Genomic DNA, 16,966 nt, shown 5'->3' on the forward strand with positions numbered 1-16,966 from the left:
CGGGCTCCCCGGGCTTCTCCCCGCCTTTCCCGTCTCTACCGGGACACTGCGGAGGGTCCGACTGGGCTACCGGCGAGAACCGGGCTGAGGCTGTCCCGGTACCGCGTCCCGGGGAGCAACAGCGAGCGATCCCGTGGGGGAACCGGGGGTCCCGGGGATCGGTTCGCTGCAACTGACGGTGGCTGCAGAACCGGGCCGGTGCCCTCCCGGTAACGGGACCCCCCCGGGGGGGGGGACGGGGCGGGGGGACAGAGGATGGACCCGTACCACGTCTTCTCGTTTTTTATTGGCTGCGATGCGCGTCACTCAATAACACCGTCAGGGGTTTGCGCGTCGCTATTGGCTGCGACGTCCAGTGCCGGCTCCGCCCTCTGGAACACAGAGTAGCGAGCGGTGAGTGCGGGGCCGGGGTGGGACCGGGACCGGGACCGGGACCTTGGACCGGGACCGGGACCGGGACCGGGACCGGCGTCCGAGTCCCCGATCCCGGTCTTTGATGCCGATCCCTGCTCCCCAGTCCCGGTCCTTGATCCCGGTTCGCCGTTACCGGAGCGCTGCCCCGCTTCCCCGGGCCACCCCCGTCCCCGCCCCGGGAATTCCCCTCCCAACCCGTCGCCGTGCTCCGGCCACCGGGGGGGTCTGGATGGGGCGGGAGGGGGGGGGTGAGTCACCGGGACCGGGAGGCGGCACCGACCACTCTGACGGTGCCATCCCGTCCCGCCGTAGCTCCGGTTCAACACGGGGATGCAAAGCGCTATCGAGACAGTAACGACGGGTCAGAGCTGCTTCCGCGGTGAACGTTGAGTTCCCGTACCGAATCCCAGCCGGGATGGCGGTGGAAAACGGGATCGGAACCGGGACCGGGACCGGGACGGAGGTGCTGGCCTGGAGTCCCGGGATAGCTCTGCGGTCCCCGTCCGGGCTGGAGGCGAAGTTGGGCTCATTGGTGCTGCTGCTGCTGTTGCCCCTTGCCTGCGGCCTTGCCCCCCTCTGCTGCTTCCGACAGCCCCCCAGCTCCGCCGGTATGGCTGGAGAGGGAAGAGGGACGGGGGGGTCGAGGTGTCCCGGGAAGGGTGCGGGAGGGGGTCTCAGGGATCTGGCGTGTCTCGGCGGGGAGGGTTGGGGGGAGCTGGAGGGGGCTCGGAGTGTCCCAGCGGTTTGGGGGGTGCTGGAGGAGCTGGGAGGGGCTGAAGGGTTAGGGGGATCCCGGAGGAGTTGGGGGGGTTCCAGGAGTTTGGGGGGTCCTGGGGACGCTGGGGGAGTCCTGGGGAGTCTGGGGGTCTCAGAGGTCTGGAGAGTCTTGGAAGGTCTGGGAGGTCCCAGGGAGTCTGGGGGTGCCTGGGGGTGTCCAGTGGGGTCCAGGGGTCTCAGAGGGTCCCAGGGGTCTGGGACAGGCTGGGGACGGGCCTGTCACCTGGGGCTGGGCTGACCCCAAAGGGCCCGGCACGTCCCAGGGTGTGGGGCTGTGGTGGGGGGTCTCAGTGGGGGTCTCAGTCCCTCCTGCCGGCCCCCCCCAGACTCCCGCAGCCCAGTGCTCAGCCTGGTCAGCTGCTTCGCCGGCGGCGTCTTCCTGGCCACCTGCCTGCTCGACCTCCTGCCTGACTACCTGGCCAGCATCAGCACGGCGCTGGAGGGGCTGCGCATCACGGTGAGCACCCAGAAACCATCCCCACCAGGGTCCTGCCCCCGTCGGTGACCCTGCCCAGGGGGATCTCAGCTCTGTCCTGGGGGTTTCCTGGTGTCCCTGTCCCCAGGATCGGGATCAGCAGCTCTGGCTGTGTGCGGGGGTGTGTGTCAGCTGTGCTGGGACAGTAGAGAAGGGACAACAGTGGGGAGGGGGTGGTGGGGAAGGGGATGGGGACAGCAGGGAAGGGACAGTGGGTACTGGACTACGGGGAGGGGGACAGTGGGGAGGGGTTGAGCAGGGATGGGATGGATGGGATGGCAGGGGGGGGGGACAGTGGGGATGGGATGGCACGGAGGGGGACAGATGGGACAAGAGGGAGGGGGATGGTGGGGACAGGATGGTGGGAATAGGACAGTGGGGGGTAGGCAGCAGGACTGGGACGTTGGGGATGGGAACAGCAGGGATGGACCTGGCAGGGCTGGGCTGGTGGCGGCGGAGCAGCCGGGAGGGGCCAGTAGGGATGAGCCCTCGTGTCCCGCCGTGACTCATGGAAAGATCCTCCCTCTGCCCACAGCTTCCCGGCAGCCCTCCCCAGGCTTCTTCCTTCCCCAGGGCCGGGTGCAGGCAGGGCCGGGGTTGCAGGCAGGCCCTGAACCCCCTTTCCTCTGTCTCTCCCAGCTGCAGTTCCCCTTGCCGGAGTTCATCCTGGCCATGGGCTTCTTCCTGGTGCTAGTGCTGGAGCAGGTCGCGTTGGCGCAGCGGGAAGCGTCGTCCATCCCGGAGGAGACGCGGGCGTTGCTTCCCACCGGTTCCATCCAAACCCTTTCACCGCAACCTCCCGTTCCCGGCACCCGGAGTGCCATCCGTGCCGGGTTGTTGGTGCTGGCGTTGGCGTTGCATGCCGTGCTGGAGGGGCTGGCGCTGGGGCTGCAGGAGGCGGAGGGGGCCGTGCTGCGTGTCTGCCTGGCACTGGTGCTGCACAAATGCGCGGTGGCCTTCAGCTTGGCACTAAAATTGTTACGGGGTCGTCTCCGCCCGCCGGCCGTGGTCGCTTGTTTGACGCTCTTTGCCATGATGTCACCTTTGGGTGTGGGGTTGGGGACAGCAGTAGCAGCAGGCGCGGGACCACGGCAGCGGTTGTGCCGAGGGGTGCTGGAGGGGTTGGCAGCCGGGACCTTCCTTTATATCACTTTTTTGGAGATTTTGCCCCAGGAGCTGGGGGTCCCCCAACATCGCATCCCCAAGGTCATCCTGCTCCTCGCTGGCTTTGCCCTTGTCACCGCCATCCTCTTCATCAAGATCTGAGACACCCCATCCCCAGAGTGGGGGATGCCCCCCTCCCAACCCCAATGCAGGACGCCAGGGAAGGGGGTTCCCCTCTCCACTCCCTCCTCTGTGCAAATGCCAAAGTGCCGCTTCAGGTGCTGGTCCCGGCCCCCATGTGCACCCCGGGGTGGGAGTGGGGGTCCTGCCTGCGGGGACACCCCCCTGTGAGGCTCAGCCCCGTGCCTCAGTTTCCCCATCTGTACAGGGGCAATAGTGCTGTCCCCCTCCACGGGACCCCAGGACGGGGGTGGGCTGAGTGTGTTGTGCCCCCCCACACCCACAAGTGCCCTTAGAGCGTGGGGTGCAGAGCCCCAGCTCCCCCCCCCCCGGCTGGGGAGAGGCGTTGGATGAAGCAAATAAAAGACTGGACCTGACGTGCGGCCTCTGCCTGGGTGGGGGCTGGGGGGGAGGGGGCGCAATACTGGGAGGGAACCACAGTGTCCGGGGGGGGGGTGGGGGGGCCACAGTGACCCCCTCCAGGTCCATATGTGCTGAGGGGGTCCAGGCATCCTCAGTTTTGGGGGGTGGAGTCTGCTCTTTTCCCAGCCATGGGGGGGTGGGGTGGGTGTGTGTGGGGGTGTGTGTGTGTGTGTGAGTGAGTGACCTGGCTGTACCCCCACAGCTCTAACCCCGTCCAGCATGACCACCCCGACCCCCCATGCAGCGCCGCACCTCCGCCCCCAAGTTACCCTGGCCCCGCCCCCCAGCCCCGCCCCAGCCCGGGGGAGGTCAAGGCCGCGCGGTGCACGCCGGGAGTTGCAGTCGGACCCGTACTTCCCCCCCCTCCGCGCACCGCGGGGGCGCCCCCTCCCCCGTGGGGGAAGGCCAGGCCGAGGACTCCATTTCCCGGCGGTCTCTGCGGCTGCGCCGCGGGGGCTGCTGGGAATTGTAGTCCCCAGACTGCCGTGGCCCAGTGGCGGCCCTCGGCCCGCGGACTCCCCGTCCCAGCCTGCCCCGCGCGGCGGCGGCGGCGGCGGCGGCGGCCGGAGCTGCCCGAGCAGGGAAGATGGCGGCGGCGGCGGGCGCGGGGGCCGGGGCCGGGGCTGGGCCCGGTGCGGGTTCCTCGGCCGGTGCCGGTGCTTCCAACCCGCGGAAGTTCAGCGAGAAGATCGCCCTGCAGAAGCAGCGGCAGGCGGAGGAGACGGCGGCCTTCGAGGAGGTGATGATGGAGATCTGCTCCACCCGGGTGAGCAGCGCCGCCGCGGCCTCCCCCCGCCGGATGCGCGACAGGCCCGGGGCAGGGGGGGGACGGGACCAGGGGCTGTAAGGGGGACCGAGAGCTGGGGTGGGCGTCGGGGGCTGTGGGAGGCCAGGGGGGTCGGGAGGGTCCGGGGAGACATGGGGGTTGTGGGCTGTGAGGGCGCCGGAGGCTGACTGAAGGCCTGGGGAGGTGGGGGGGGGGGTAGAGGGGGCCGGGGGCTGTGGGGGTGCGAGAGCCTCGGGGTTCGGGGGTGGGAGGGGGCGTTCGGGGGTGCAAAAAGGAGGGGGAGTTCTCCTGCGGTAGCGGGGGGCCAGGGGCTTCGCTGGGGGTGCAGAGCGGGTGGGGGATCAGGAGGCACAGAGGTAGTGGGGGGGCTTAGGTGGGTGCCCAAAGGGGCGGGGGGAGGGGTTTGGGATGCAGAGGAGATGGGACTGAGTGGGGCATCACCTGGAGGCTTGGGGATGGGTCTGCATTTGGGGTACTGAGGGGTGCGGAGGGGCCGGGTAGGCCCCCCCCCCCCCCCCCGAGAAATGCTCCTTCTCCGGGTGCCCGCCTGCACCCCACTTCTCCTTCCCGTGAGTTTATTTTGATTTATTTTTTCGGCTGCGGGTTTCTCGGCAAGGGTTTGCACGTGGCTCGCTCCAGCTCGTGGCCACCGTGCGTGGGTCCTGGTGTGCGCTGTGTGTGCCTCCTATGCTTCTGAGCGCACATCCCGGTGACCGGGTGGAAAAAGCGACTCACTGCCTACGGCACCTGAGGGTTTGCCAGGAGTCTCGCCAGCTCTTGCTGCGGGGGCGAGGAGGGGATCCCTGTGTCCACAGCTCTGGGATGGGTTCCTCCTGTGTTGCAGCCCTGCGTCATCTCTGCTGGGTGATCCTCCACCAGCCCAGGCACTCAGGGCATCTGTCCCTGAGCACCAGGGACCCTCAGGAAGGTTGGGTTGGTCCTTCCCGCCAATGTGGCTGGCTCCTGCGGGAAATGGTGGATGCTTCACCCCTGGAGATGCTTAAATTTAGCTTGGCTGGAGCCTGAGAAAATGCAGCGTTGGGAGCACGGATGAGTGTGCCAGATCTGAGCCGGCAAAAGCGCCCTGCTCGGCAGCTTCTGGGGAAGGGGAGTTGTTGTCTCCCATGGGCTGAGGACTTCTCAGAGGGACCTCGGTGGCAGGAGGGCTGCTCTGGGATGCTGGGGGGATGACAGCAGAGCGGGGAGGCCAGGAACGCCATGGCATGTTTCCAGGACCATGGTTTCCCGGGTAGGGGAAGCTGTCAAGAGGAGACGGTCGGCTCCCATTTGCATTTCGTTCTGCGCTGGCCCTGAGGAGTCGGCGGGGATCCCACGGCTGTTTGCCAAGATCAGGGTTTGGCCAGATTTCAGCTCCCAGAGAGGCAGGTTGTGCCAACCCTGATGATGGGGCTCTGCAGTGCCGCAGGTCGCTACGCCGGCAGCCGCCGGGTCCGGCAGCCAGTGCCTTCCTTCCCAGCGCAGATAGGAGATGGATGAGTGAGAGGAGACAAGTGCAGAGTTGAGGGAGCTGGAGACATGGAGAAGCTCTTCCAGGTGGCAGGGACCCACTGACGGGGAGGCTCCTGTGTCACCCTGCACTTGGGGTCGGCGGGACTGGGAGAAGAAGGGAGCAAAATCCGTCAGACCTTTAAAAAAGAGGGTGTTTGGGTTGGAGAGCCCCACTGGCACCGTGGGTCTGGTGAGGCAGTGGTGACCAGACATCCACGAAGCTGAGGCTATCACCGGGAGGGTGATGGGGACAGGGTCCCACTGACCCCAAGGGAGCGATGTGTGGCTCTCCCCACTGAGCCGACAGCAGCTCTGTCCCCGGCGGGCAGGCAGGGCTCCTGAGTAGGGACATCTCTGCAGAGGTTTTGTCTCTTTCGCCAGGATGGCTGGCAGGATCTGTGACCAGCGCATCGCCAGTGAGTTTGGGAGTGGGCTGGAGCTTCCCGCACTGTGTTTGCACAGTAAACAGCTGGTTAATGTGCAGCAAAGCTGGGGGGGAGAGGCGGCAGGACTGTCCTCCCTGCTAATCCCTGCCCTGGGACACTTCCTCCGGGAGTTCGGGAGTTCATTACCTGTATGTGGGACCGGCAGCCCCAAAGAGGCACAGAGCAGCATGGCCTGGGACAGGAGCTGGTCCCAAGGAGGGTTCTGGCCCTGTGGGTCCTCTCCGTTGTTGCCCACAGGGCTGCAGGCAAGGAGCTGGCAGTGGCTGTCACGTCGGCAGCTTGTGCCCCACACGGACATCTCCGTTTCATGGCTCCTGGCTGGGGGAGAGGCAGCTGAGGGGCTGCTGCCCAGCTCTGGGGAGCACCGCTCCTGCTGCAGGGGTGTAGCAAGCCCCTCAAGCTTTGCTTTGTGTTTCCTGGAGTTTTTTCTGGCTGCTTGCAAGCTGCTGCCGGATTTCGGCCTCGTCTGGCTCTGCCGGCTCCCGCAGGGACCCTGGCTCAGAGAACAGAGCAGGATCCCAAGACCTTAAGCCCCAGTGCAACTCCTCGCACTAATCCTGCAGTTCCAGCGCAGCCAGCTGTTGACTAAATCTCCCTTTTTTTTGGTTGTTTTTCTTTTTTTTCCCCTGGATCTGGATTTTGCTGGTCTTAAGCTTGGGAATTTGCTGTCGCAGGTTTCCCGGCTGCAGCCCATTTCCGAGCTGCTTTTTGTTCTTCATCTCTTCTTTCCCTGGGGTTTGTCCAGGACTGACAAGCACTGGTGCTGGCCGGTGTGTTGGGCTGCTCAGGGACTCCCTGGGTCCAAAGAGAAGGTGGTTTCATATATGCTTGGCCTTGGCTCTGTGGATTGGGATACGGGAAACCCTCCTTTCCTGGTGGGATTCCGGAGAGTGGGGGAATAGGACATTACCTTGTGCTGGAGGGGATGATGGGGGCCGTGCCCTTTCCCGGGATGCAGGCAGCAGAGCAATTCCCTGCTGCTGTTGGGAGGAGGAAGTCTGTGCTGCTCATGGCGGGTCAAACCCCTGCCTGGGTCGGCTGTGGGCAGGCTCCCGCCTGCGGGGCTGGGGCAGGAGGGGTTTTTTGGGGCCAGCTCGGTTCTGATGCTGCCCCAGGACCCCAGCTCTCCTCTGCCATGGGGCTTTCCTCTGCTGACGAGTGCGGGGGGCGAGTGCCCAGACCCGGTTATCTCCTGCCTGCGGTTTGCCGTGACTCCTTCCCTTGGCCTTGAGCAGTGCTGGGAGCCGGCAGGCTGCTGTGTGGTGCCGAGCAGGCAGCCCTTCCTGCTCACCCTGCCGGAGTCCCAGACCCAGGCTGGGATCTCCCCCAGTTTTTGGGCTGCGGGACTGGCTGACTGTCTTTAGTGCGGATGAGGTGCCTGCTGGAAAACCCAGCACTCTGGATTAAAGGGGACGGGCTGACCCACTGAACGCCGGTGGCTGGGGAGCCCAGAGCCCTCTTGGGTGGGCACAGGGGCTTTGGCTGTTTGCAGGGGGAGCAGGGCTGGGCTCAGCCTATGCTCTGGGGATGTGTGTGCTGCAGCCTGTGGGAGAGACGTGGTTTTCCCCACTCTGGGCTGCTAAACCCAGCGGGGGCTTAGCATCCTTCCTGCACCGGAGCACCCATGGAGGGAGGAAAGTCCCTTGCAGGGCCTTCTCCGCACTCGGTGGCTTTGAAGCAGAGAGATACGGTGCACCTCGAGCCCTCCCGCCTCACTTCTGCGCAGTTCCTGAGGGCGGCTGGGTCAGATGAGCCTTGCTTGGGGGCTGCCTCCCCCCATGGGACGCTGGGGGGCTTGATACTGTCTGTGGGGCAAGCTTGGGGCTCAGCTGCAGGAGGGAGAGCATGGGGATGACCCATGGGGATGGGGATGTCTCGGGTGTAATGTGGCAATTCGGAGGAGCCCCAGACCCTGGGGTGCCTGCTGGCGCCCCCTGACCTGCCTCCCCCAACCCCTGGCCCAGCTGCAGGCACAGAAGCTGAGGTTGGCGCACAGCCGGGGACCCTACTACAGCGGCTCCCTGCCCAACGTCAACCAGATCGGCAGCGGCGTCTCCGACTTCCAGGTGAGCAGCACCTGCTCCGCTGGCCGAGGGTTGCCCTGGTGAGGGTCTGGGGGGGCTGCCCCCCATGGCACAGCGGCTGCTGCTCTCGGTGCCTTGGGGAGGGGGATCAGGATCTGTGTCAGGACTTAGGGTGGGTGTCAGGGAGGAGGGTGAAGAGCTGTGGCACGGGCTGCTGTTGAGGACAGATGTGGACGAGGGGATGTTCTCCTCTAATCCCTTTGTCTGGCCCCAGCTCTGTCCCCCCAGTAGCGCTGCCAGCGATGGGGCAGTCGAGAGGGGCTGATCCCGAGACCCCTTCCCTTGCAGACGGGTGGTGGGCTCACCCCGGTGTCTCCTCCCTGCAGGGCCCTTTGCACTCGCCGCTGGACTCCACACGCAGCACCCGGCACCACGGCCTGGTGGAGCGAGTGCAGCGGGACCCGCGCCGGATGATGTCCCCCCTTCGCCGATATGTCCGACAGATATCCTTTATCCCATTCCCTCCTGCCCCATCAGAGGGGTAGGCAGCCTTTTCTCCTACCGCTGGGGTTCCTGCCGCGATCTCAGTGCCTCCTGGTGCTCATCTCTTTGGAATTAGTGAGCATTTGCGATGCGTGCTGCCCTGGCCTGTCTGCGGGGCTGTGTTAGGTGCCTGCACGCTGGCTGCTCAGCCCCTTGCTCTCCGTTTGGCCCTTAACGTGCCTCTCACATCGACAGCTCTCCCTACGGACCGACCTACCTGTCGCCTCCACCCGAGCCCAGCTGGAGGAGGTAAAGACCCCACGTTTTCTTGGCTCCCAGCACTTGTTTTCTGGGGTGCTGGTTTCCAGCCTGCTGCCTCCCCGTGTCTGTGGGGTTGCTGGAGCCCAGGGCTCACTCTGTGTTAAAGAGCACCCAGAGGTTTGGAAACAGGCAGGCTGGCCAGGAGCCCAGCGTGAGAGAGTCCCTTGCAACGGGCAGCCTTCCTGGGAGGATTTACACAGCTTCGCTTACCAGTCTGCGGGGGAGAAACCAGACCTTGGGGGGGGCACAGAGAGAAACATTGAGATGCCGGGAGTGGGGCTGGGAGGTCTCCCACCTCTCTGATTTTGGGTGCTGCCCGCATTGTCCTGCAGAGGGGGGATTTTTGAGGAGGAACAATTTAATTGTGCCCAAAAGAGCCAGCTCTGGCGTGCAGGGTAGCATCTATCTGCCATGGCAGTGGGAAGAGGGATCGTGCCTGAGGTGAATCACCGGGTGGCTGAGTCCCTGTGTGCTCCGGCCCTTGGCCCTGTGGGCAGGCGAGGACGGGGCTGACTGGCCAAGCCTGAGCATGCCTTGATCATCGGCTCCATCCCACGGAGGTCCTGGTGAGCTGTGGCTCCGCGCAGGAGCTGCTCGGGCTCAGCTCAGCCCTTTTAGAGGTTGCTCAGGGCTCCTGGGCTTTATTTTTGAGGCTGCCCCTGCTCTGAAGTGCTGTGCTCAGCAGACCTCTCCTTCCCTGGCCTGAGGACCATTCTCCCAGGGAGGCTTGCTGCCGATGCTCCTGCTGTGTCTGTGCCTCGGTGCCTGGCGCAGGGTGGCTGCCATCTCGGCGTGCTGGGAGTCTGAGGGGCTGCGTGTGCCCCTTCTCCCCAGCCTGGTGGTGACACCGGTGGTGGCAGGTGCTGGGTGGCAGACCTGGGTTGTGCCGCATGACGCTGGGGCTCTGCTGGAGGGTCATGTTGTGTCTTGCCCTCTGTCCCCGGCAATGAACCTTGGTGCCAGTCAGTCCAGAGTATGAGGGCCGAGACCTCGTCCCCCAGCACATCTTTCCCCATCTTGCCCTGTCCAAGCCCAGCCGTCGGGTGCCCTCTCTGCCATCCTCCCTGACCTCCTGGGGCAAAGCCTTGGCTTTTTTCCCTGAAAGGAGAGGTTGTATCAAATCCTCCCTGTCACTCGCAGCAAGCACAGCTGCCCTCCCCACAGGACCTTGGGCTCTGGGGAGCCATCCCCAGGAGCATCTCACTTTGAATCTTGCTGCAAATTCCTCGCCCCAGGCTCAGAGAGGACTTTCATCCTTCTTCCAAACACCTGCCTTCACTTGGCTTTTGCTCTGTGATGCTTCCCCAGGCGCTGCTGGAGGGGAGGGTGATCTCTGGCCTGTGGTCCCCCTGCCCTGGGGCATAGACAACCCTCTGGCATTGCCCCAGAAACCCTTCAGCGTTTCCCTAGCACACCTCAGCTGTCACGGCATTGACTCTTGGCCGCGGTCTGCACGGACTGGCCCGGCGGCTGTGTTTTTCAGTCCCCAAGGCCGAGCTGTCCATCGCCGTCGTGTCTGGGCTGTGGGCAGAGGGCTAAGGCAGGGAATAGGGTAAGGATGTCACGAATCAGTCCCGACTTGGTGCTGAGGGGTGTCCCCCGGTGTCAGTGGAGATACCCCAGCTTGTCCGCTCAAGGCAGCCTGCAGGCAGCGAGCTGTCTGCCTCTTCCTGCTGCCCTGAGCCTCCCCACTGCCAACCCTCCCTCCCATGGGGCAGTGCCACCCTGCGCCCCCCTCCCTTGCCCCCTCAAGTAACCCTGCTGTTTCTCCTTACAAAGGACCATGCCCTGGGGTAACTTTCCTATGGAGAAAGGACATTTGTTTAGGCTGCCGTCGGCTCTCAACAGGTGAATGATTTTTTTGATTCCATCTTCTCTCTCTCCCTGTCTTGAAGCCAAGCTCCAGCCCTTCCCTGGGACCCCCAGGGTGGGCAAGGCCCTGGTTGTAGCAACTCCAGGCCCCCAGGAGGAGGGAAGGGGTCTCCACGCTGCCCTGGCTGCTGAATGGGAGGACCCCTGGGGTGGACATGGCCCTGGGGACCCCCAGGGTGGAGGTGGCTCTGCACACCCTGGGCTTGGTGCAGCCCTCGTGCCTCTGCAGGCTGTGTGGTCCCACAGCCACACTGAGCTCCCTGAGGAGCTGCTTTTGGGGCCACAGGGCTCCTGAATGCAGAGCAGGGTGTTCCCGAGGGCTGCCCTGGCTCAGTGCTGGATGCTGGGCTAAGGACCTGGCTCTGCCTGCTGCCACGGCTGCTTGGTTTCACCCTGGCACAGCACGAGGAGTGGGAGCCAGCGCAGCCCCGGGGGATTGGACCACCTCTCAGGAGCCCAGTGAGGTGACAGAGCAGTGGGTTCCCTGTGAGGTTCGAGCCTGCAGCCACCGGTGGCCTTGGGTACAGGGAGGAGCTGCCCCTGCCAGCCCTGGAGAACTGTGGCTTTGCCCCACAGGGGCCAGGGTGGCTTTAGGGTTGTCCCCTTCCCTGGGCTGGGACACAGTGGGGTCTCGGCAGGGCAAGCCAGGGCTCGGAGCAGGCACATTGCTGATGCCACTGGGATGCCCAGTGTGGGGGTGCTTGCGGCAGCTCCCACTCAGTCTCCCTTGGGCCGTGCGGGAAGTGGTGCCGGCACCTCCCGGGGCTCAGTGCCAGCAGCGGGGCCCTGGTCGTGCGGCGGGCGGGCGGGCGGGCGCCCATCACTCCCTGCCTGGGCCCCGCACAGGAGGGGGCTGTGTCCCATGGGCGGCGGCGGGGGGGGAGCTTCCTGCCTCCCAGCTGCATCGCAGCTGAACAATATCCCCCTTGTGCGGTCCCAGGACGCGTCATTAGCTTGAGCAGCCTTTTCCCAGCCCCTCCCCACGCTCATCTGCTTCAGACCAACTAATTGGGAACACAATGGGTGTAATATCCCTGGGTCCTCTGCCCCCAGCCCCTCCAGGGCCCCAAGGGGAAACAAAAGGTCCCTGAAGGAGCCCATCTTGCCCCGTGCCAGGACTGGCAAGGGCTCCTGGGCCTTTGCTGTGGTGGCAGAGCCATCCCTTGGAGGAGACGGGGTCAGAGCAAGCCCTAGCATGTCTTGCTTGAAGTGCCGGGCAAGGGACCTCACTAGAGCATCACTTGGGGAGGAGAGGGCAGGGCTGGCAGAACCCCTTGGCATCAGGCTCCAGGGCTTGCCCCGGGCACAGTGAGCATCGGACACAGAGGGCTTTGAAGGAGACAGTTGTTCCTGCAGCAAACCCCCCACACCCCATGCTCTCCTTCCCTTCCTCCCCCTGCTCTTCCCCTTTTTTGCCTATCACCCTGCCCCAATCTCGCCCACCATCCCAGGGCTGACCATGGGGGGCTGTCACAGTAGCAGGCTGTAAATGGGGTGGGCGGCGAGGGCCGAGCCCAGGCCCACCTGACAATCACCTTTCCTTTTCCAATTAGAACAAATTCTGACTCAGCGCTTCACACGAGCGTGATGAACCCCAACCCCCAGGACGCGTACCTGGGCACCTCTCAGGGCGCCGCGCCGCCCAGCCGCCGGAGTGGTGAGTGTTCCCACCACACCCCACTTTCCCCAGTAGCACCCCACCGCTCCCCACCTCCACCCAGCTGCCTTGGAACGCCTGGGCCCCTTCCACCCCTCGAGGACTCTTGGGGGGGAGTGCATGGAGCCCTGTCCCTCCACAGCGGGGTCATGCAGGAGCCCCCCACTTTGCTCTGCGGTGCTGGCCAATGTCCGCCGTGTCCCCATGTGCTGCTGCTAACGGTCGTCTGCTCTCTTGCAGGTTTTCTGGACGGGGACGCGGACAGTAAAGGTGAGCACCTGCCCACGCCCACTAGCATGGCACCGAGCCCAGCACGGACCCCTGTTCCTGTCCCCTCCTTGCAGTCTGCAAAGAGTCAGGGCAGCGGGTGGGATGCGGGGGACCAGTGGCCAGGGACCCCTCTGTGGTGGGTGGGTCTGTAATGCCCCACTCATGAATGATCGGTGCCCCTGGGGTGGACGTGGGTGGACTGTGCCGCTCTCCCTGCATTGACCCTCTGCTCCCCCCCTCGCCAGTGTTTCTTTTCCAAGTGCCTCCCATCGAAGAGAGCTTTGACGACAACAAGCATTCGCTGAAGCCCTGGGACACCAAGAAGGTGGGTGCAGAGGAAGGACCGTGAGGAAGTCACCCCTCCGTTCCCCTGCCCAAGCTGCCTGCTTCCTGCCCACGGGGCATTGCGACATCAGGGTGGCTCTGCCTCCTTCCGGCCCTCAAACCATGGCTGGCCCAGGGTCGGGGGAGCACACGTTCAGCATCCTGGCCTCACTTCACTCCTCCTCTTTGATTTTGTAGCTCTCATCGTCCTCGGCCCGTCCACGCTCCTGTGAAGTCCCTGGGATCCAGTAAGTCCTGGGCTGCGTTAGGGGGCATGGTTGGGCAGCCCGAGCCCACAGGCAGCTGTGGAAAAGGGGCTGGAGCTGAGGTGGGGGGGCAGGCTGCTGGGGAGGGGGATGCTGGAGAAGGCAGCGGCGTTCCCACACTGAGCGTGTCTTTCTCTTTCCCCCAGCATATTTCCATCCCCAGATCAGCCTGCCAATGTCCCCCTCATCCCCTCAGCCCTCAACACGGGCGGCTCCCTTCCTGACCTCACCAACCTGCACTTCCCCTCCCCGCTGCCCACGCCCCTTGACCCGGACGAGACCGCCTACCCCAGCCTGAGTGGGGGCAACAGCACCAGCAACCTGGCCAACACCATGACGCACCTGGGCATCAGCGGCAGCATGGGACTGGGGACGGGCTACGACTCGCCAGGTGAGGGCTGACCCCATCCTGCTGCTGCCGGCAGGCAGGGGGACGCTGGGGCTTATGTGCCAGGGTGGTTGGACCAGCCACCAAGATGCACGGGGCCAGCATGGGGAGCCGAGAGAGAGGCCCCTGTGGCAGGGAGCTGCCTGCGGCGAGTGTTCGGTGGGGCTGGGGGAGATGGGGAAACCCCCAGCTGGCATCCTGGAGCTGGCTGTGGCAGAGATTGGCCTCTCCAGGTGATCACAGACTGGGATGGAGGCACCACAGCCTGGGAGCGGGGTGGGGAGAGCTGCAGGGTCTGACAGCATCAGGAGGTCCTGCAGGGGTATGGGCTGGCGGTCCCTGTGGGGAGCCCACCGCCCACCCCACTCCTGCCCTGGTGCCTTCCGCTTGCCAAGCCGGAGCATCCTGTGCTGCCGCCAGTCCCGTTCCTGGGGTGTGTGTGTTTCTGTCTCTGTCTCCATCGTTTTGGTCGCCTCCGTCACCTTCCATCCCACCCGGGGCAGACGGGGAGCCCCAGCCTGGCCCAGCCCGGGGAGGAGAACCTGGGGCGTGGGGCAATTCCGTGGGTAACGGTGGTGTCTCTTCTTTTTTGTCCCCACAGGACTTACCTCACCTATGCAGAGCTCCCTGAGTAACCCGTCCCTGCAGTCCTCGCTTAGCAATCCCAACCTCCAGGCCTCCCTGCGAAGCCCCTCGCTCCAGTCCTCCCTCAGCAACCCCTCGCTCCAATCCTCCCAAAGCAGTTCCTCCATCCCTTCCTCGCTCTCCAACCAGTCCCTGCCCTCCTCCCTCTCCTCCTCGCTCAGCAATCCCTCTCTCCCCACGTCCCCCCGCAGCCAGCCCATGCAGTCTTCCCCCAGCAACCCCAGCTTGCCCTCCGGCTTGAGCGGCTCTTCCTACACCCCCATGGTGCAGGCGTCCATAAACACCTCGCCCCGCCGACGGGTCCCGCTCAGCCCCCTCACCCTCCCAATGGGTGGAGACTCCAGAAGGCAGCACCCCAAACAGTTCTCACCAACAATGTCACCCACATTGTCCTCCATCACCCAGGTATGCATGGTCCCATCGCCCGCACCGGTGCCTGCGCCGTGCGCTCGCCTCCGTCTCCTCCCTCAACTTCTCTCTTGTCTCGTTTCCATCCTCATCTCAGTCATATGCCAGGGAAGCCCCTTACCCCCCACCCCAGCCCAGCCCGTGGACCCCTCCCTGCTGGGAGGGAGTTCCCTGGTAACGGGACAGGGAGGAGGGGTATGCAGCACATCCCAGCCAGGGCTCCCCCACCCCGGTTTCCCGCTCCGGAGTGGGGACCCCAGCCGGTGGTGGGTGCTGGGTGCCAGGTTTTGGCACCGGTGGGGCTGAAATTTGGGGTCTCCCGGATTGCCGTGGTCTCCCCAACCTGCTGCCGGTGCTGGGGGATGCACCAGGGGTTGGCGGAGATGGGGGCACCAGGGCACCCTGCAGAGGGGCCGTATCCTGGTGGGCGCTGGCATGGGTGCAGGCTGACACCCCCCCCGCCTCCGCTCTATCCGCAGGGGGTACCCCTGGACACCAGCAAGCTGCCGGCCGATCAGCGGCTCCCGCCATACTCCTACAGCCAGTCCGGCCTGCTCCTGCAGTCCCAGCCGAGCCAGAAGGCCCTGCACCAGCCCATGCAGTCCCCCCCGCAGCCAGCACTGCCCCCCGCCCCGCCGGCACGGCCCGCGGTGCCACCGGTGCCGCCGAGCGGGGCCACACAGCGTCCGTATGCCCCCCAGTACCAGCCTAACGCCTCTCTGCAGCAGCAGCAGCAGCAGCTGGGACAGCCCCTGAGCGACTTTGGCCTGGGCAGCGTGAGTGCTCCCGGGACGGGGGATGGTGGGGGGACAGTGGGCTGGGGGGGCACAGACATGGCACAGCAGGGATATTCGTCCCTGTAACCCACCTCTCCCTGCAGTTCGAGCAGTTCGGGATGGGGGAAAGCCCTACCAGCAATAGCAGCGGCTTTCCTGAGGAGCTGGGGACCCTGAGCTACCCCCCAACCGAGGGTGCCTACGACCCCCACGTCCTCAACCGGCAAAACCTGAGCAACTGCAGCCGCCACGGCCCCATCCCCAACATCATCCTCACAGGTGGGTGGGTGGGGGGCACCCCAGCCCCCCTTCCACAGGGAGCAGGACATCACAGGGGGAATGCTGAATGCTGTTTCCACCCCCTGCCCCTTTCCCCCTCCCCATAGGGGATTCTCCCCCTGGCATCTCCAAAGAGATCGCGACGGCGTTGGCTGGCGTCCCCGGCTTTGAAGTGGATGCGACGGCATTGGGTCTGGAGGAGGATCTGAAAATCGAACCCCTCACCCTGGATGGACTGAACATGCTGAGCGACCCTTACGCTCTGCTCACCGACCCGGCCGTGGAGGATTCCTTCCGCACTGACCGCCTCCAGTGAGGGGCTGGGGGCTCTGCCAGCAACTCCCCTGCCTCTGCCCCCCCCCCCCCCGCACCCCTCCCCAGTTTCTCTCCTCCTCTCTCCCCTTTTTCACTTTTTCTTCCGGTAAAACGGTGGGGCCATCGCCGGCTCCCTCCCCGGAGAATGGGGCCAGGGGATGCCGGAGCCAGTGGGAAGGGGGTGGGGGGGGATGTGAGCCAGGCGCTCTCTGCCTCCCCCCCCCCCCCCCCCCCCCCCAAACCCCGGTGGGGAGAGGGCTCCCATCCCCCCAGGGAGGCAGCTGTACATAACCCCATAGGTAGAGACCCCTGGGGGTGTGTGGGTGTGTAGGGGGGCTGCTTCTGTTTTTATTTTATTTTTTTCTGGCTAATCATCATGTTTAAGGAGAAATCCTGCTCCCCTCCTCAGCTGCACCCCGTATGTACCCCCAGCCCCCCGCCACTTTACTCAGCCACCGGGGACCCCACGGGACGTGTAGAAAGCACTTGTAACTTTGCCCCTGCAACCCCCCCCCAACCCCTGGGGGAGCGCAGGGGCCCTGTCCACGGGCGGGGGGACCTGGGGCCCCAGGACCCGCGTTCCCCCCCATGCCCGGGAGGGAACCAGAGTGATTTATTATTATTATTATTTTTTAAAATATATTATATGTTAATTAAATGCCCCCTGTGATGGCGTGTGGCTAATTTCATGGGGGGGGGGGGGGTGCGCTCTGTGATGGCGTGTGGCTGATTTCATGGGGGAGGGACACATGCACACACCTCGGTGTGGTTGGGGGGAACCCCCAAGGCTCCCCGGGGTGGGGGTGGGGGGCACAGTGGGGGT

The 16,966-nt window shown here is 65.1% G+C and overlaps 2 protein-coding genes across 3 annotated transcripts; both read left to right on the top strand.

Annotated features, from left to right (window-relative positions):
* The first annotated feature begins 261 nt into the window (after window positions 1–261).
* On the top strand, window positions 262–3,327 carry SLC39A1 (solute carrier family 39 member 1). 2 transcript variants are annotated; one of them, XM_049805905.1, is made up of 4 exons: window positions 262–393; window positions 727–1,022; window positions 1,518–1,648; window positions 2,306–3,327. In XM_049805905.1, exons 2-4 carry the CDS (start codon window positions 830–832, stop codon window positions 2,930–2,932), a joined length of 951 nt encoding a protein of 316 aa, XP_049661862.1. In that variant the 5' UTR covers window positions 262–393; window positions 727–829; the 3' UTR covers window positions 2,933–3,327. The 2 variants fall into 2 exon arrangements, with proteins under 2 accessions (XP_049661862.1, XP_049661860.1); XM_049805903.1 differs by lacking the exon at window positions 262–393 and having other exon boundaries at window positions 408–1,022.
* Window positions 3,328–3,943: 616 nt separating this feature from the next.
* Window positions 3,944–16,780, top strand: CRTC2 (CREB regulated transcription coactivator 2). The gene is made up of 14 exons (XM_049805199.1): window positions 3,944–4,139; window positions 8,080–8,181; window positions 8,526–8,642; window positions 8,870–8,931; window positions 10,723–10,791; window positions 12,369–12,472; window positions 12,713–12,742; window positions 12,988–13,067; window positions 13,265–13,314; window positions 13,479–13,723; window positions 14,322–14,770; window positions 15,253–15,549; window positions 15,654–15,828; window positions 15,936–16,780. Exons 1-14 carry the CDS (start codon window positions 3,960–3,962, stop codon window positions 16,142–16,144), a joined length of 2,169 nt encoding a protein of 722 aa, XP_049661156.1. The 5' UTR covers window positions 3,944–3,959; the 3' UTR covers window positions 16,145–16,780.
* Window positions 16,781–16,966: the final 186 nt, after the last annotated feature.

The sequence above is a fragment of the Accipiter gentilis genome, chromosome 7 (genome assembly GCF_929443795.1).
Source record: "Accipiter gentilis chromosome 7, bAccGen1.1, whole genome shotgun sequence".
NCBI classification, from domain to species: Eukaryota; Metazoa; Chordata; class Aves; order Accipitriformes; family Accipitridae; genus Astur; species Astur gentilis.

Bases quoted from the DNA above. Each gene is read 5' to 3' on its own strand.
- SLC39A1 (XM_049805905.1), top strand. From the start codon at position 830: ATGGCGGTGGAAAACGGGATCGGAACCGGGACCGGGACCGGGACGGAG. The intron at 1,023-1,517 runs GTATGGCTGGAG...GGCCCCCCCCAG, and splicing joins ACAGCCCCCCAGCTCCGCCG to ACTCCCGCAGCCCAGTGCTC. The intron at 1,649-2,305 runs GTGAGCACCCAG...TGTCTCTCCCAG, and splicing joins TGGAGGGGCTGCGCATCACG to CTGCAGTTCCCCTTGCCGGA.
- CRTC2 (XM_049805199.1), top strand. From the start codon at position 3,960: ATGGCGGCGGCGGCGGGCGCGGGGGCCGGGGCCGGGGCTGGGCCCGGT. The intron at 4,140-8,079 runs GTGAGCAGCGCC...CCCCTGGCCCAG, and splicing joins TGGAGATCTGCTCCACCCGG to CTGCAGGCACAGAAGCTGAG. The intron at 12,743-12,987 runs GTGAGCACCTGC...CCCCCTCGCCAG, and splicing joins CGGGGACGCGGACAGTAAAG to TGTTTCTTTTCCAAGTGCCT.